Source organism: Natator depressus, chromosome 1 (assembly GCF_965152275.1).
Source record: "Natator depressus isolate rNatDep1 chromosome 1, rNatDep2.hap1, whole genome shotgun sequence".
In the NCBI taxonomy this organism is placed as follows: Eukaryota; Metazoa; Chordata; order Testudines; family Cheloniidae; genus Natator; species Natator depressus.
Window position 1 is genome coordinate 29,063,501 of NC_134234.1, and position 20,196 is coordinate 29,083,696.

The following is a 20,196-nucleotide window of genomic DNA, read 5'->3' on the forward strand; positions in this document are numbered from 1 at the left end:
ACCACAGCAAAATGTAAGGTGGACCAGTTTCTTTAGCGTAAATAGTAAGCGCATTTTGTAAGGGACTGTTTAAGATAGAGCGACCTGTTAACACCTCTGCAGTCATAGGACAAAAAGAGGGGGTTAGTGGGTTGCAGGTTATTGTAATAAGCCAGAAATGAATTGAAGCTCCACTTCATTATTCTGCTAGGCTACATCTACACTACAAAGATAAGTCGACCTACGTTAGGTAGACTTACAGCTACCACATTAATTACTGCAGTGGCTGATGGCCACACTACCCTCATGGGGTTGGTGGTGCGCATCCTCACCAAGAGCATTTCCACCAGCCTAAGAGGGGTCGTGTGGGGAGCTACGAGCCTGGTTTCTCAGCTCCCTACCAGGAGCCTGGCTGCCCCACAAGCTCCCGGTGGACTTACCCCCGCCCCCCAGCTCTCCATTCCACACCAGGGTGGCGGTGGGGGACGGAAGTCACCTGGGGCTTTTTGCCTCCCTGTTCCCCGCCAGGGGTGGGGGAAGCCGCCTAGGCTTCTCACATCCCCATTCCCCACCAGGAATGAGAAGTGGGGGAGAAGCCTCCCAGGGCTTCTTGCCCCCAGGGAGCAAAGTGCAGCTGCCCCAGCTTCTCAGACACCCACCCACTTCCTGCCAGGAGCAAGGTAGCCTTGTCAATTTCACGGCTCCAGAGATGTGAAATTCACAAGACAGCCACCTTCCCAGCCAGGAGCTGAGGAGGTGGGGAAGCCACCCAGGGCTTCTTGCCTCCCTGTTCCCAATTGGGAACGGGATCCAGCCACCCAGGGTTCTCGCTCCGGCTCCCAGCAGGAGCGGGGTCCAACCAGCCAGTTCTCCAGGGAAGTGGGGGACAGCTGGGCTCTAGCTGGCTTTCTTGTGAATTTCACAGCTTCAGCGGAGCCGTGAAATTGACAAAAACAATAGCCAACAGCCAATGTAAGGAATGCAGTGTGGCCCTAACTACACCAACATAAGCCCTACACCTCTCATTGAGGTGGTTTTATTATGTCAGCATAGCAAGGGTTACATCGGTGGGAGGAGCATTTCAGTGTTTACACCTCCACTGTTTTGCTGACAAAAACTGACTTTTGTTGACAAAACTGTGTAGTGTAGACAAGGCCTTTGAAACTAAAAATCATGGACTGAACAGAAGCACTGGATTTATGATTTCTCACAACAATCTGTATCCCACTAATCCCTTCCTTTTGTCCTATGCTGCAGAGTTGTTAACAGACCACTGTACCTTGAACCGTCCCTTTCATTATTTGCTAACTAGTTATGCTAACAATCTGTTCCATCTGGCATTTTGCTGTGACACTGGGACCTTTCCCAGACCTGAAGAAGAGCTCTGTGTGGCTTGAAAGCTTGTCTCTCTCACAAACAGAAGTTGGTCCAATCAAAGATATTATCTCACCCACCTTGTCCCTCTAATATTCTGGGACCAACACGGCTACAACTACACTGCCTACATTAAGGCAGGTTTGCACAAGTGTAGCTGCATCAATGTGGTGATACTGGGACAAACCCCAATGGAGACAGTCTGAGCAGCACAAAGTGGGGGATTCACTGGTGTAACTTAATCTGGGGTAATCCCCACTTTGCAGCATGGCTAACATTCGGGGTCTGCACACTGGTGTAACTACACTGACACATTTACTCCAGGGCACATTGTTTTAATGTAGCTAAGTTCAGAGGGCTAAACAAAAAATCCTTCCAAAGAGCTTTTCCTCCCTCTCCCTTTTCTCTCAACCCATTATTTAACTCCTCCCATCCACCCACACCTTCATTCAATATCTTTGATGCCTGTCTATGGCCTGGTCTACACTTGGAATTAGGTCCAATTTCCACCACCTGGCAGCTGCAAGAGTGTAAACCTCTAGTGTAGATCAGGACAGTCATGTTTGAAACTGGTTGCGCTTACCCTGGGTTCAACTCAGGTTAAGCTCCGCCAGTGAAAATAGCAACTTTCCTTGTGTATGACTGGAGTTTATAGCAGTGCAGTGTAAATGAACCAACGGCTGCAACTGGGACTAATTTCAAGAGTAGAACAGGCGTCAGTTAGACCATTAGCTCTTCGGGCAGGGACCTTGTCTTTCTGTATATCTACAGAACCCACATATGGATTGATATAAATAAGAAGAATGATAATAAGAAGGACACCAAATGTGATGTGGACATCTATATATTAATATATAAGAGCCCAATTTGGTGACTCTTATTCACATAGAGAAGTACTTGCTTATTCCCATGTGTAGGATCACTGCAGCTGTATGACTAAAGGTTACTGTCAGTAACTAACGGTTGCAGAACCAGGTTCTGAAGAAATGGAGCCACTGGCATGTGGAGGCATGGGTGGGCAATTCTGCCAACTAATATCATGTGATACTATTTGAGAGGAGTCATCATAAATCCTTCATAAATGCTTCTCTGCTCATCACCAGTTCGCATTCAGCTCAGGTCCCTTGTGATCAGTAGTCATCATCATCAGTATCTGATGACTGTTCATGGACTATGCAACATGATTTAATGGTGGTCTTAGTCCAATTCTTTGTGGAGAAGAGTACACATCACAACAATGACCCTCACAGTTGGCATTAGCTGGCTTCTCTTTTGTCAGTCTCAGTAGAGCTTTTTGAGGACCGATTTGACCTAAGTCTTTGCGTGTCTAGAGATGTCAGGGCTGAGGCCCACTGGCAGGGCAAAGGATGGAAGCTCGCCCTGCTACTGCCCATGCTGCATCTCTTCTGTGCATAAACAGAGGATTTCACTGTTCTAGGCTTTCAAGATGGCACCTTTCACAAACACTAAACTCCCTTCAAAACTAAAATAAGAGCAAGGCTGGTTATGTGCATATTTAAATGAAAAAAATATGCTTTTACGTAACTCCAACTCTTGTCAAACATATGCTGCACATAACCAAAGCCTTATACATTTCCTGTGTTGGCAGGGAGATGAGTTGGATGATCTTTGTCATCACTAACATCAGTGATTTATAACAAAGGGATGGGGAGATCACATCTTTCTTCTACATGTTTTTCCAGCATGTCATATGTTACAATGAGTCACACAAAACTACTAGACTATTACATGCTGAAACTATAGTAAAAGAATACTAAAGCTGAAAAGTCAGTCTCTTTGTGTTATGATAGTCTTGCCCAACATCACATAGGAAATCTGTGGATGACTGCTGGGTCCCAGTCTGGTGCCTTAAAAAGAAGGAAATACCTTTTTCTTTTCTTAGAAATCTCTCTACCATCCTCTGCATTGACAGAGGTAGGGGCCCTCTAGAATAAGTCATATGTGATTATCTAATTGAAGACTTTACCATAATGCATACATACAAGGGGGTGGAATTAAGGTTGCATAGGCAACTTTAATTCTGGCATTTTCTAACTTCTGATTGCTTGACTCTGCAACCTTAACATTCTTTTAATAAAATGTTTTCTGTGTACATCCACAAAAAAGACCTCCTCCATTTGAGCTAAAATAATAATTAGCAGTGGAGTAGCCTGTTATCCCCTTTGTGAACCAGCCAATAGAGGGGAATGAGACACACACTTTGCCAATGACTTGCATAACTGTTTGAAAGACATCAAAGGAATGTTGTGAATAAGGAATCTTGGATCCTATTCCTGACACTGGAGGGGAGTGTGGTCAAGTGGTTGCAAACAGCAAAGCCAAGCACATACATTTGACACATTCCTTTTGAAAGAAGTGTAGCTAAGCAGCTAAGACATGGGTCTACCATACCAGAGTCCTCCTGCCAGATTCTAGCCCCTGCTACAGCCTCTGTATAACACTACAGCCTCTGGAGATGCTCTAATTTATGCCTGGGGTCATCCTGGCCCTCAGATTGGTAACTGGTTAAAAGATAGGAAACAAAGGGTAGGAATAAATGGTCAGTTTTCAGAATGGAGAGAGGTAAATAGCAGTGTCCCCCAGGGATCTGTACTGGGACCAGTCACATTTAACATATTCATAAATGATCTGGAAAAAGGGGTAAACAGTGAGGTGGCAAAATTTGCAGATGATACAAAACTACTCAACATAGTTAAGTCCCAGGCAGACTGCGAAGAGCTACAAAAGGATCTCACAAAACTGGGTGACTGGGCAACAAAATGGCAGATGAAATTTAATGTTGATAAATGCAAAGTAATGCACATTGGAAAACATAATCCTAACTATACATATACAATGATGGGGTCTAAATTAGCTGTTACCACACAAGAAAGAGATCTTGGAGTCATTGTGGATAGTTCTCGGAAATCATTCATTCAATGTGCAGCGGCAGTCAAAAAAGGGAACAGAATGTTGGGAATCGTCAAGAAAGGGATAGATAATAAGACAGAAAATATCATATTGCCTCTACATAAATCCATGGTATGCCCACATCTTGAATACTGTGTGCAGATGTGGTCGCCCCATCTCAAAAAAAGATATATTGGAATTGGAAAAGGTTCAGAAGAGGGCAACAAAAATGATTAGAGGTATAGAAAGGCTTCCGTATGAGGAGAGATTAATAAGACTGGGACTTTTCAGCTTGGAAAAGAGGCAACTAAGGGGGGATATGATAGAGGTCTATAAAATCATGAGTGGTATAGAGAAAGTAAATAAGGAAGTGTTATTTACTCCTCATAATACAAGAGCAAGGGGCCACCAAATGAAATTAATAGGTAGCAGGCTTAAAACAAACACAAGAAAGTATTTTTTTATGAAACGCACTGTGAACCTCTGGAACTCCTTGCCAGAGGATGTTGTGAAAGCCAATACTATAATGGGGTTCAAAAGGGAGCTAGATAGATTCGTGGAAGTTAGGTCCATCAATGGCTATTAACCAGGACGGGCAGGAATGGTGTCCCTAGCCTGTGTTTGCCAGAAGCTGGGATTGGGTGACAGGGCACCGATCACTTGATGATAACCTGTTTGTTCGTTCCCTTTGGAGCACCTGCCATTGGCCACTGTCAGAGGACAGGATACTGGGTTTGATGGACCTTTGGTCTGACCCAGTATGGCCGTTCTTATCAGACTAGAACAGGGGTGGGCAAACTTTTTAGCCCAAGGGCCACATCTGGGTGGGGAAATTGTATGCAGGGCCATGAACGTAAGGCTGGGGCAGGGGGTTAGGGTGCGGGAGGGAATGCAGGATGTGGGAAGGGTGCAGTGTGCAAGAAGAGGCTCAGGGCAAGGGGTTGGGGTGCTGCCCTCACCTGCAGGTACCACCCCCCGAAGCTCCCATTGGCCGCAGTTCCTCATTCCCAGCCAATGGGAGCTGCTGGGGGTGGTGCCTGCAGGTGAGGGCTGTGCACGGAGCCCTCTGCCCCCCTCTTCCCCAGGGGCTGCAGGGACATGGTGCCAGCCACTTCTGGGAGAGGCTCGGGGCCAGGGTAGGCAGAGAGCCTGCCTTAGTCCTGCTGGCCCGCGGGATTGCCAGCCCCGTGGTGTAGATTGAAAGCCCTGACAGGTCGGATCCGGCCCGTGGGCCATAGTTTGCCCTCCCCAGCCTAGAATCAGGGAGCCACGAAGGGAAACCCTGCCCGAGGTGACTTTGTGCAACTTCTCAGTTACCCTATCTGTAAAAATTATGGGGAATGATACTTGCCTATCTCCTAAAGTAGTCGAGGTATGAGGCCTCTCTCAAGAATATGTGTTGGAATATGCACCAAATTATGCAATATTAGTCAGTGGAGGAGCTAAGACTAAAAGTGTTTGGACTACTGGGGTGTGAATAGCAGTGCGCACCGAAGTGCTGCACTATAATGCTGCAGGTGTGAATTAAAAGGTTCCTACTTCACATTAATATAATCACCTTTGAAGAGGACTACATGGTAACATGAACTAGGAACCTGTTAGTTCATGCCTGCAGCATCCACACAGGGGAGTTACGATGCACCACTGTGGTGCGCGTTGCTATTTACACCTCCATAGTCCGACTTGTGGAGCAGTGTAGACATGCCCTTCGTCTCCTCCTAAAGCCCAGCACACCTTCTCCTAAGCCAAAAGGGGAGAGATGGCAGCTTCTGTACCATCCTGGCTGGACTGAGGTCTAGCTCGGTGTCTGGGAGTATGCTCACTGCAGTGGGCATATTAAATAGCTCGATGCAGTTGGAGCATGCTCAGTGCTGAGGGACTGTTCAGAGATTTTGGGAGCAAGACTCCAGCAGGCCCTCCTGAGCATATGCAAATGGTGATTTTCAGAGGCTTGTAACCTGAAGAAATGTAGGTGGCTTTACATAGAGACAGGAAAAGGCACCTCCCCTGAACTCTAGGACAATTCCCCTGCCACATTTCTCAAACCTAATTCTCGGAAACAGTTGAAATAGCTTTTGCTTAAAATAATAATAATGAAAAAAAAACTAGCCTGGAGCAGAATGCAAGTAAAGCAGAAAGCAGAAAAACGCAGGCTGAACAGTTAATATTTGGCAAAGTCATAAGCCACTGGAAACAAGGGACTGCGATGAGAAAGGGGTCACCAATACAAAAAGTTTGAAAACCACTGCTTACAGCATCTGGCACTGGCCGCTATCAGAGACAACATACCGGATGAGATGGGACTTTGATTTTGATCCAGTGTGGCAATTCCTATGTACCAGTGCTTCTGACCCTCACCTGGCCCCCTTGGCTTCAGAGGAGATGACACTGAGTACTCCCCTGCTACATGTTTTCCCCCTGAACCTGTCATATAGAGAAGTACCAGGTGCATGCACGGTGCGCCCTCTGATGCATACAACATGTTGCATGCACCTGATACCAGAGGTTGCATGTACTTGATACCATGCACGTTGTGGAACCATGCACCGTGGGGAGACGGCACCAACAAGGCATCTACGGCTGAAAATAAGCTAGGGCTTTAACTCTGGTGCCAAGTACTCGGTTATTCATGGTTAAAAGAACAAGAGCGAACGATTATCCTGGGAAATACTTTGTCCCAGTGGGACGAGACGGAGGCACAGTAAAGCGGCTCTTTTCCTGTACTGGCTTCACATTGTGTGACCAGAGCCTTGCAGGTGGTACCTTGGGAGTGAATTCAATCCTTTTACAAAGAACTACTCTAGAGTTTGAATGTGGTAAACTTCAGGCATTTTCCTATGAGTGAAGAGCTAAGTCAAGGTGATAATCCCTAGGGAAGTATCCGATAAGGGTGACAGAGCACTAGTTACAAAATGACTAGTGAGATGTACAATAGCTAAACATACATGATTGTAAGCATTTGGGGGGATTTTCCAAAGTATCTAAGGGATTTAGGAGCATGATCCCATTATGCTCCTAAGTCACTAAGGTGCTTCTTAAAATCTCATCCTAACTATACAAAACATCATGGGATTTCCAAGGGATTTTCACTTTGAATTAATTCTGTTCCTGTCCAGTAGCAGGTTGACAGCTTATACATGTGGCAGGGGGGAAAAGTGCATTCCCTACATCAGATTCTAAAGTTTCTTTAGTCAAGAGAAAAATCCAACAAATGCTTGCAGCTTAATACTGCCAACTGCAGCAGCTAAACATTACTTAGTGTTGGATTTATGAAGTGAAAAATTCTGTAAATTGCAGTGAAGGGCAGATTTAATCTTAGATCCAGGTATCAAAACGTTTACTATAAAAACCTTTATATAAGTGATTATGAGATGTGTCAAAGACTTAAGAAGAATACTGAAAACGTACACTGTAGGAATTACTAGTAATAGCCTCTCTTGCCCCCTCACTCCCAAGACACACACACACAGCATTAAATTGTTGCCCAGAGGAAGTCTGCAGGCCCAGAGACACCAGAGAAAAGATTTGTGTTCCCCCCTGTGGACTCCTACAATTCTGCTAAAAATTCCCCACAGAAAGCACTAGTGCAAATTGCCTTGCTGAAGGACAAAAGAATGTTTTTCCATTGCCACAGAGATTTAATTTCTAGAATTGAGCTGACTCATACGCAGAGCAAGAGATCAAGCAGAGGTAGGAGTGATAGATCCATATAGCAGCTTATTCTAGCAGTGATGCTTTAGTTACACACCACAAGTGCATTTTCAGTGATTGACAGAATCACTTCAAAATCTGAAAGATGCTTTTTTAAATGCTCCTACAATGCACCCTCTTTATAAGACCATCACAAGCTCCCAAGCATTTTGTGTCTATTGTCTCCCATGTAAGCTATTCCCACACAGAGACAGAAGATTTTCAGAATAGAAAATAAATAAGATGCTCCCTCAAGTTCTGTTCAGATCTCAGGACATCTACTCTGGCTTGTGCGACACTGCACAGCTGTGGCCAAAACAGCAAACAAGATGTTAGGATGCGTAAAAAAATGGGACAGAATTTTCAAATGCCTTTGTATAAGTCAGTAGTGCAGCTTGATCCGGAATACTGTGTGCAGCATTTGTCACCCCATCTCAAAAAGGATATTGCAGGACTAGAGTGGTTTCAGAGGGTGATAAGTCTGATCAAGGGCCTGGAAAAATTCTCATATGAACACAGATTGAAAAGATTGGAATTGTCTACCTTAGAAAGGAGATGAATAAGAGGGGACATGATAAAATTATATTCAATGGCCTAGAAAACGGAGATCAGGAGCTTCTGTTCTCTCTGTCTCGTAACACAAGCACAAGGGGACACTTGGTGAAATTAAAAGGTGGGAAATTCAAAACCACTGAAAGGAAATACTTCCCCCCCGCCAATGTGTGATTGAACTCATCGCCACAGGAAGTCACCGAGGCCAAGAACTTAACAAGATTCCATAAGGGGCTGGGCATTTATGTGGATATCGAGAACATACAGAATTATCAAGGATAACAAATTTTGTGGAAGGGATATTAAACCTACTGTTTCAGGGCTTATGTCAGTCTCTAACTATTGGCGATAAGGATGGCAACAGATTACCCCACCTCTGCCTACTGTGTAGTGATCTATTCCCATCCTTACACCTTCCTCTACACAGGAGTTCTCAAACTGGGGGTCGTGACCCCTCAGGGGGTCGCAAGGTGATTACATAGGGATCACGAGATGGCAAATCCATGGGGCTGACAGCTCTGAGCCCCGTTAAATTAAATTAACTCCCCCCCGTTTTTAATTTATAAGGGGTAGGGGTCACACTCAGAGGCTTGCTGTGTGAAAGGGGTCACCAATAAAAAAAGTTTGAAAACCACTGCTTACAGCATCTGGCACTGGCCGCTATCAGAGACAACATACCGGAAGAGATGGGACTTTGATTTTGCTCCAGTGTGACAATTCCTATGTACCAGTGCTTCTGACCCACACCTGGCCCCCTTTGGCTTCAGAGGACATGACACTGGGTACTCCCCTGCTACGTTTTCCCCCTGAGCCTGTCGTACGGAGAAGTATCAGGCTGGGGAAAGCATGCAAGTAAAACAATAAGGTCTTTTTGGTGGGGTGCAAAGAAAAGGGAGAATGATGTCAGAGAGCAGCAATCTCCCCTTCTCCCACAGTCCCAACCTTTACGGTCTCCTCTCCAGGCACGGAGCCCAAGCATCGGGAATCCCCCACAGAGGGACTGTCAAGTGTTCAGTCAAAGCAGAGGGGGAATAATGCCATGGAGGTTGTCTTCTCACCTTCCACAGGAGATACATCCGTGGCATGGAAAGGGACCGTGTGTGTGTTATAAAGATGGCTGCACCTGAGACTCCAAGCATATCAGAGCAAAGCAAAGCAAAAAAAAATCTATTAAAGTAAAAATAGCAACAAAACCTCTTCTTTTATAGACAGATAGAAAAATCAGTAGCCATGAACAGAACTTTTTCTGTTTTAAGAGACCCCAGATTCAAACAATAAAAATAGCTGCATTCATACCTTCATCTCTCGTAGAACACCATTCTAAAATCGGCAAATAATGGAGGGTTAGCACTATTTGTTCTATAGCCCTGTGCTACTTGGGCTGCTTATGAAAACGGAGACCAGAAAGGGGAAACATTAACGGTAACAAGAAATGTCCTGTAAATGCTGTAACGAGGAGGTTTTGCGTATAGTTCTCGACATCTTGGGAACTCAAGACAAGTTATGAAGCTACATCGAGGCATCCTATTTACAACTACTTCTGTTCCATTTGGAGCCAGTGATCAAGGTGGACCTCCCTAATGACCATATGAACACTCTGTATCTAAAGTAACTAAAGTAATAGACTCCATGAGCCATTTGATAGCCCCTGAACTGGACCATGCCTTGGGCCCACTGTGAAACATGTCCTCATTCGTTGGCAGAAACGACAAGAGCTGCTAGCATAGCAGGGGGCTAGACAGCCGTGCAGAATGTCCTACCCAACCTCCCTGCTGTGGGAAGGACTGAGCCCCACTCCCCATCCTGAACAGGGAGGAAGCACCTACTGATAGGTTTCCAGAGCATTTTCACCAATTTTAAAGGTGTGCAGAGATTGGTATCTGTGGCTTCTAATGCCTTGTCTATGCCACAGTTTTGTTGATGCAAGTTACGCCGACAATCAAAAACCAGTATAATTACATTCACACAACACTCCACCTGTCAGCAGAGCGCATCCACAGTTGGTGCTCTAGCATTGACAAAGAGAGCAGTGGACTGTGGGTAGCTATCCCACTGTGCTACTCTTCACCTTCTGCAGCTGGAAATTGTGGGAAGGTGGAGTGGATCGCAGTGCATCATAAGCATGGGTTCAATGTCCCATGATGCAGTTTTTTCCATCTCATCATTCCACGGGCTTCCGACTGCATTTCACGGTATTTTTCAATGACCCGTTTACTGCATGCCCACCATCTCTGTCCCACAGCTCTCCACTGTTGTTGTCACTGTTATGAACGCATCACGACTGGCCACACAGTATATCATGAGCACTCAGTCTGAACAGGAATCAGAGTGCCACTGTGTGCCAGAGAAAGAAACAACACCAGATTAATTTTGGCATTCACAGAGCAGCTGCACATGGTGGACCTTCACTTTCGGGCTAGGGAAACAAGTACGGAGTGGTGGTATCGCATCTTTATGCAGGTCTGGGATGATGAGCAGTGACTGCAGAACTTTTGGATGCGGAAAGTCACCTGGAACTGTGTGCAGAGCTCGCCCCAGCACTGTGGTGCAAAGACACCAAAATGAGAGCTGCCCTCTCAATGGAGGCAATCGCTGTGTGGAAGCTGGCAACTCCAGACTGCTACCAGTCGGTTGGGAATCAGTTTGCAGTCGGAAAGTCCACCACTGGGACTGCGTTAACGCAAGTGTGCAGAGCCATTAATCGCATCCTGCCATGAAGGACTGTGACTCTTGGCAATGTGTGTGAAATAGTGGATGGCTTTGCAGCATGGGATCCCCTAATTGTGGTGAGGCGATAGATGGGATGCATATTCCAATTTTAGCCCTGGACTATCTTGCGATGGAGTACATCAATAGAAAGGGGTACTTCTCTATGGTATTGCAGATCACCGTGGCTGTGTCATTGACATCAACACGGGATGGCCCAGGAAGGTGCATGACGCACGCATCTTTAGGAATGCTGGCCTGTATGAAAAGCTGCAAACAGGGGGTTTCTTTCCAGACCAGAAGATTCCAGTGGGGGATGTTGAAATGCCCAGTGATCCTGGGAAACCCAGTGTCCCACCCTTACTCCCATGGCTCATGAAGCCTTACATGGGAAATTTGGACAGCAGCAAGGAGCACTTCAACAGCAGGCTGAGCAGGTACAGTATGACTGTAGAATGCGCCTTTGGCAGATTAAAAACACCCTGGGGCTGCCTTTACAGCAGGTTAGGCCTAAATGAGGAAAATATTCCCATCATAGCAGCAGCCTGCTGGGCACTCCATAATATTGGTGAGGCTAAGGGTGAAAAGTTGCCCCTGGGGTGGAGCGTGGAGGCAGATCACCTGGCAGCTGATTTTGAGCAGCCAGACACCAGGGTTATTAGAGGGGCACAATAGGGGGGCTATTCGAATCAGGGAGGCTGTGAGGCACCATTTGGACGATGAGCTCCAGTAACGTGTCTTTCTATACAGCACTCTGCCATGCTTTGTTAACTTGCTGTCTTGCAGGATTCCGGACTCAGCTCATGATCAAATTGCCAATGTGTATTAATTCCAGCAGCAACCACCGTGTGTAGGAGACAAATAAAGATTGGTTATCTTTCAGAGAGTATGTTTTTATTAAACACCAATTAACAACACACACAAAAGGCTTGGTGGGAAGGGAGATAACAATAAAGGGCAGTGTAAGCTCTTATAGCTGCATGTAAGTCCAGCTATCATTTTGGAATCTGTCCAAAGGAGTTGGGTGAACAGGGTACCGAGACAGGCTGGGACGTTACAAGGAATTTGTGGGAGGAGTTTGGGCATGGCATGGAAAGCAGTTCTGTATCAGCTGGGGGGCACGGATGGGGGAGCAAGCACACATGAATTCAGCCTGCAGCGTGATTAGAGACTTCAACATCTCAGTTTGCTCCTCCTTTCTGTCCTATTTTATAATTTTCTTTTGTTTCTCTCTATGCCCTGCGTTCTTGTTTTTTGGCCTCTGAGGATTGGAGCACCTCTCGAAACATGTTCTCCTTGCTCCTCCTTGGTCTCTTCCTTATCTGTCGGAGGCACTCCACTGGTGTGTAGGGGGTTCCTATGAAGACCACATCTGCAGAAGTACAAGAAACAATAAACAGAAGCATGATTGTTAGTGCACGCACAGCATCGAATCATTATAGTCAAATGCACCTTTTTTTAAAATATGAATCAGTTTATCACTGTCCCTTGGCAAGCACACAGCTCGACGAACACCCTAAACATGGTGAGTTCAACCCGGGGGGAGGGAGAGAGCACTGAAGATGGGGCAAAGGATCTTGGTGTTTTTTTAAGGGGATCACTGCAAGCGAGTAGGGACAATATTGTAAATTCTGACACCATTTTCCACAGGCAGGGGTCACTGAAGCTCATAAGTCACTCCTGAAGTTAAGCAAGGATGCAAGGGTGCATCTCCTCCATGCGTGTGGCTTCAGACAAGGTCCCTATGCTGCTCGCCTGTGTGCCACTTTGGTCCCTGCACAAGTGATTGCCGATTGGTATGGGAAAGTTTTATACAATAGCAGGAAGGAAAAAGGAAGCTCTGCCAAAGAACCTCCAGTAGAGATTGGCGAGTACCTCCAGGAAAGTTTCCTAGAGATCTCTCTGGAAGATTCACATGAAATCTCGGTGTGCATTAACACACTGTTCCACCGCACTGCTTAGCTGCACAGGGAAATGTGAGGCACAAAAACACAGCTAGTCTTGTACATTTCTATCCCTTTACCCTCTTCTAGAATATATAGAGCAAAGGACAGCTCTACCTCATGTAACCGAGTAACATCAAAAGATCACTTACCAGACCTCTCCTCTCCTGCCTCATGTGCACTAGAGACGGACTGCTGGGACTGACTGGACCCCTCCAGAGTGGAAAAAAGGTCACGACTCACTGCACCACCAGGCGACCCTGCCATGTGCTCCATATCATCCTCCAACTTGACTTCCTCATCCACGACTTTGTCCTGGGGGTTGAGTCCGCTGTCTCCAGCCCTGCCGAAGTATTCACATGGCTCTTGTTGGCGGCGGTGGGCTTGCCACTGAGGATGGCGTCCAGCTCCTTATAGAAGCAGCAGGCCTTCACCACAGCACCAGATCAACGGTTATCTTCACATGACACCAATGTGTGTCTCGTTTGTAGCCCTCATCCAACATGCCACGAGAAATCTGCCTATAGGTATCTAAGTTCCTACAGCTGGAGCGGAGCTGGGACTGCACAGCCTCTTCTCCCCACAGTGCCAGCAGATCCAACAACTCAGGTGTGCCCTACGTGGGAGAGTGTTTACTGCGTGGATCTGCCATGGTAAGCTGGGAAAATGCAATGTGAGCTGTTCACACTAACCAGAGCAGTCAGGATGGGCATTGTGGGAGGCCATTTACAGCAACATAACCAACTACAGTGTCTCCACTGACGCAGCATTTGGTCAAGTTCCTGGAGAAAAGAATTCGCAAAGTTAAGTGCCCAATTAAGAAGCACTTAAGGAACAATGCATCTTGGATGGCTCCAATCACTCACACCCCATGTAGTTACTGTCTCTTGTTCCAGTTTCTTTCAGGTATCCTTGGGGGTGAAGAGGCTATCTCCTTAGCCAGCTGAAGACAAAATGGAGGGATCTCCCATGGGCTTAAATAGACTCTCCCTTGTGGGTGGAGACCCCCTCCACTCTCATATGCAAAGTCCAGCTCCAACATGGAGTTCTGGAGTCACCTGGGCAAGCCACATGTCCATGCATGACTCAGAGTTTTTACAGGCAGAAGCCATTGCCCACATGGTATCTTGAACATCTCCAGGAAGACTTCTTATGTGGATTGGAGCCTTCCAAGATGCTTCTTAATTGGGCACTTAACTTTGCGAATTCCCTTCTCCAGGAACTGACCAAATGCTGTACTAAAGTTATTTAGAAATCAAGCCAGTACACGGCCAATATTCATAACTTTGAATACAAAAATGATACATACATAGAAATAGGATTCATAGATTCAGTAGATCATAACCTTTACATAGATATGTTACATGGCATATGTAGCACAGAACATATTCCAGTTATGCCATATATTCATAAGCATATTTCCATAAAGCCTTATGGGGGGCACCATCACAGAGGTGATTTTATTTTGTCGGCAAAGTGAGAGTTTTTCGGCAGAGGAGCGTTGTAGTGTGTACATCTCTACTATTTTGTCGACAAAAACTCTGTAATGTAGACAAGACCTAACTCTCTTACTCCCTGCCCCTGGGCTATAGTAGGGGAAGTAGCATTTGGGGGAAATTAGGAATTGTAGTGTGTGTGTGATATAGTTGGTGTGAGCATTGTAAAGATTATTTTGATTTTAAAAGCCATCCCCCATCCTTCTAAATAAGTCTGTACATTTTGGCTGAAGTATATATAATGTGGCTGAGGTGATGCTGCCATGGTGACCTTATTTTTGAATGTGTGTGTTTAAATACCCATCCCTAATGTTGCATTTTATGGGGGGAGGGGAGAATCTATTTATTTTTTATAGAAACACAAAAGGATGCAGTTAAGTACTAGCTATTGCAGCAGAAATCATTATGCACTAAAAAAAAAAGAAAAGAAAATCTAGAACAAGGCTGGGTTCTTTGAAAATATGCTCACTCTTACTGGCCAAAAACCTAAAAGGGGAGGCATATTTAACTCCTTTGCCCTCTGGTTCTGAATTAATTAAATGAGCCATTGAGAAAATTCTTCTGTCTTTTTTGTGGTCAGCAAAAACTAAAGACAAACCAAAAAAAACCTACAGATGTATGAAACTTGAGAGGACATATCTGCCAAGACAGCTGCCAATGTTGTCACTAAAATAAGGTAAAGCCACACCACTTCTGGTAAGAAGAGAAGCTGGAAATCAAAAGGTCAGCTAGCAAGGTCCAGGAGATGGAAAAGTACCAGCATACAAACCAGATTTCACAATCTCAGATTTAGACACAGATGCAGAATTCCTTCCATAATAATAATTGCTTGAGAGGGAAATATTAGGAAAATTCATTCTCTGGTGCAATCAAAACACAAGGGATCGAAAGTGGTATTAATGAAAATAAGACTGGCTGTTTAGTAAACTTACTGATAATTTCCTCCTTTCATGACATGGGCTTCGTTAAAGCAGTACCACTAACGGGTCCCCTTCTCTAAGGTGCTGAGTGACCTCAACATCCAATTCAGTGAATGGAAGGTAAAAACACCTGGCACTTTAGAGAATTGGATCCTAAAAGAGCAGTATTTAGTAATCTATTAAGTACTGCTTGATTTTCCATTTGTGGAAGATAATCTCCAAGATAACAGTAGGTGTCTACAGCATTTTCAATGGCAACAATACTTGCTGATCTCCATTAAACTTGTGCATGAGGACAGAAAAGTAGAGTAACCATTTAAAGAGAATTCTTTCAGTTGAGGAAAAGAGGTCCAATAGAAATTTCTTTTTCATGTCCATTACTGCTTTTTCCACTCGTCTCTCAATCATCTGTGTTGTCTTAGCCCAAGAATGAATACATACACACAGAGACATGCACACATTCAAATCAGACATTGGTTAATTTAAGTGGGAGTTTTATGCTCTGAATTGAGGGAATGAATAAGAATTTGATATAAGTGCAGTTAAACTTGTAACAGAGCTTCCAATCTTAGGCGTGGTTTAAGCAACGAGACCAGGAACCAGAATGTCTTGTGATCTGGTCCCAGTTCTGAAAATGAATAAACCACTTAACTTCCTTATTTCAACATCCCTATTTTACAGTGGGGGAAGCTATATATTTACATATTTATCTGCCTCATCAGGGTGTTGTGAGGATGAATTCATGAGTGTTTGTGTTGCAGATGGGGATCCTCAGATGGAAGGTACTAAAGACATGAAAATCATCATCAGAAAATACGATATGTTTAATATGTTTAATTTTCAAACTGCAGCCTAATGTTTAACTACAAATGGTTGAGAAGCCTCTAAGGGTCAAGTACCTTCTTCAAATGGAAACAATCAAGTCCTTGTAATAGTAAAACTAGGGGATTTTCTGTTAGCTGTGGAAAGATACCAGTCATGGAAAAAATTACACTCGCCAAGACAGCACTGAGACTAAACTTAACACAAGCCACAGTACAAAAAAGACAAAAGCCTGTGTTGCCTTTGCCAACTCTTATGGTTTTATTGTGAGCATATGGTGCTTGTTTTACAGCCCCAGTTCCTGGAGTTCTGTGATTATGAGAATCTCCGCTTTCTTTAAAAAAAAGAAAAAAAAAACATTTCTAGACCTTATATTTGCAGACAAGCTTGAGAACATGAAGGCTGAACAGAAAAAAAAAAAATAAAAGGAAATAAGTGAATCCCTATTTTTTAAAAAGTCCCGTGATTTTTAAGGAAGACACATGATTTTTTAATGCTTTCGGCTCTTCTTTGGGCAGAGACCATGTCTTCATACAGGTTCGCAGAGCACCTCACACAATGGGCCCATGATCTTGACTGAGGCATCTGCATGCTATTGTCTTATAAATAATAAATAAATACTGAAAATTATATTAACTTAACTACAAAGTAGTGGCCATACTTTGAAAGCTATTAAACGGTTCTACCATTATAGGTACATGAAAATCTATTTCAAACCAGTACACACTTTAAACAAATGTGTAACTGGTTTCAGGTACCGAAATAAATGGTCTGATTTTCGAAAGTGCTGAGCACCCTGTGATGGAATACACTCCTGTGTTCACACTCTACACGCCATTGCAATAATCTTTTACAAAACATGCCTTGTGAGGTATCATTTGAAAACTAACAACTCACTGGTCAATAATACCATGATGAAATGTGCATAGCAACATTGTGTGTAAACTCAGAAATTCCCCCTGAATAATGTTGGTAGCACATGTTCAAACCCACATAGCCCCAAATAGGCAGAACTGGTCAAGCCAGTCTTAAACAAAGAACTGTGTGTTTACCTCAGTTTACATATAAGTTGTAAACAGGGTCCTCAGACAGCAAGATGGGGAAGACAAGGGACAAGAAAAATCTACATTTCAGCAAACAGAGGTGAAAAGAAAGCGTATGCGTCCTCTTTCACCCTCACCTTCTTTACTGTAGGAATGAACTTTAACTAGGGGTAAGGTAACCCTCAGGAAAATGCATTTCAAAGGGTGACTGAACTATAAAAGTGAGGGGCAAAAACACACCAAGTTCTCTCTCCCTATCCATCTCTCTTTTTCACCTAAGACGACAAAAGAAACAGCCACTGGACTTGGGGAGCAGATCTTGGCCGGAGCGTTGGGTCAGCAATGTTAATGGAAAAATGTGGTAAGGGACTGCACCTTGAACCAAGTCTAATGTGTTAAGTTTAGAACTAGAAAGCATTTTATCTTTATTTCTCTTGTAACCATTTCTGACTTTATGGCTTCTATTTTTACTCAATTAAAACATATCTCCTTGTAGTTAAATAAATTTGTTTTATTATTTTATTAAAATAAATTCAGTGTTGTAAATTGTTTGGATAATTTCATTTAAGGTAGCAGACTGTTGTATGTTGAGTCCCGTAGGGAGGAAATGGAACTAATATGTCTGGGTTGTCCAGGAGAAGGCTGGACAGTGCAGAACACACAGTTTTTGGGAAAAATTTGAGACAGGGAGTATGTTGGGATCACCCTGTAAATAGCAACCGAGGCTGGTGGAAGCCAGAGTGTGGCTGGTGTTTGCTGTCAGGCTGTTGGGGTCAGAGTTGCTGGATCAGGGCTGTTGCCATACAGACACACTCGGGGTGTGATCTCCATGCTGGTAGGCTGTGTGTGAGTCGACCAGGTGGGAGCTACAGCAGCAAAGCATTGTGAGGCACCCCAAGTTGCAGGGCAAGTGGTGACACAGCCCCTCACTGGTCTGGATACTCCCACAAATCCCACTGGCTTCAGTATGAGCTGCGGGTACATTTCAGCATTCCAGCCATCAGACCACTTATTTAGGTGTCCAGTTATGGATTTAGTTGCCTGGCTCTAGGTACCCAAGTTTGACATTTTGATTTAAGAGGTCTTTATTGGAGGAGAAGTCTATTTTACTGGGAGTACCAGCTAGTATTTGTCAGTGATCATTGCAGCACAAGCTATTTTAAGATAAATGTTAAGAGCCAGGTATTTCAAGAGTTCAATGCTCACAAACGGGGCCAGATTTTCAGAGGATCAGCTTCCATCTAGGCACCAAAATAAGGTGCTGTGGGAGCAGCTGGGTGCTGAATCCAGCCCTTATTTAGGTTGGCTGAACCCTTGGAAGCTCAACTCTTTTGAAAGTCTGGTCCCAAATGTGGGGCCACTACAAGACTGTTTTTCCAGTAACAAAGGAACCAATGGTGTAGAGATCAAACTAACTCCTATTTCAGCTATTGGGTTCTGTGTCCCTCCCCAGCTCCTGCTAAATAAACTGTGCTGTTAATCTGGAGGCTGAAGTCTTACGCCACCACCAAACAGTAGACTTGGGATCTCACTGTAGCCTCAAAAAAAGGGAATACATACCCTCAGATCTGGAGAAAAGTTGTCTGTGGAGGTGGAGATTGAATCCGATGACACAACCGAAGCAGATTTTGTGTGCACTGACTGGTCCGAGTGAGAGGTGGAGGTACTACAAAGAGACAAACACACATCAGACTTGTGCATTTCTGAGCCTAACTAAAACAAAAAGCCCCAATTTCAAACATTTATATAAGAGATGTCACTGTGTTACTCCGAGATAAAAAACAGACAGGATCCCGAGTGCAAGACACCCCCTGCCTCACCACAGATTTACCATGGAAGTAGGGAAAATGAAATCAGGACAAATGAAAAGTTTCTTCCATCAGTTGTAACTTTGTCCCTTTGAGTGTTGGTGTAACTCTCATGCACTAAAACAGGCTCTTCCCCAAGATCCTCAGACATCCCTGCAGCACTATTTGACAAACTATAACAAAATGGCATCATCCTGTTTTTCTATATTGCCCCTCCAGTGGCTGTGCATAATTAAAATTAGTACTGTGGCACTGTATATTCACACTGCAATTTTCCCTATAACCTTAACAGTTTACACCTAGCATTAGCACTCCTGAAATGCTGTGCAACTGTAGCAAAAGATCCTATCTCCAATGGTACTCACAAAGGTCCCAATGCAGCAATGAACTCCATATGGGTGGAACCTTGTGTCCACATGGACCCCCACTGACGTGGGGCTCCGTGTAGGGAGAAAGAACCTGCACACGTAGCTTGCAGGGGCCAAGCCTAGCTTTGGCCAGGGGCCAAAGTCCAGCCTTAGTGTCACCATCAACTGTTGTATTAGCTCAGCATGTGACATCCCATGCTGGAAACATCTAGGTGTAGGCTTTCTGATAGGTCCGGAGACCTGTTAGTTGTCTCACAGGTTGTTTTTTCCCTGCTACTTGACTCTTTCACTGGTAACAAACAAACAAACATCAAATTATAAAAACATTCAATTTCCCTGCTTTCAAGTCTGTGGAAATCCTATACTGGTGACATTAAAAAAAAAAAAAGCAAGGGATTACTACAGCAAATGTGGCTCTGGTTAGAAGTAAATACTTTGGCTACGAGGATAAAAATGCAATGGTAACTTTTTATCCTAAGACCAGGTGATGAATAATTATTTTCATCTGAAGTTTCAGAAATGGACTCAAGAAATAAATTATTTAAAATAAAAAGTTAAGACAAACAATTCAATGTGGTTTATTTA

General features: G+C 44.4%; 1 protein-coding gene across 4 annotated transcripts in view; it reads right to left on the reverse strand.

The window, feature by feature from the left end:
- MTMR2 (myotubularin related protein 2) overlaps positions 1–20,196 on the reverse strand; it is an 81,354-nt gene that overhangs the window by 34,947 nt on the left and 26,211 nt on the right. For all 4 annotated transcript variants that reach the window (XM_074957000.1, XM_074956984.1, XM_074957002.1 and 1 more), the window contains one exon: positions 18,996–19,101. Coding sequence is in view for 1 of the 4 variants with exons in the window: in XM_074956984.1 (XP_074813085.1) it covers positions 18,996–19,101 (106 nt within the window). In the remaining 3 variants the exon portion in view is untranslated. The remainder of the gene's footprint in view (positions 1–18,995; positions 19,102–20,196) is intronic.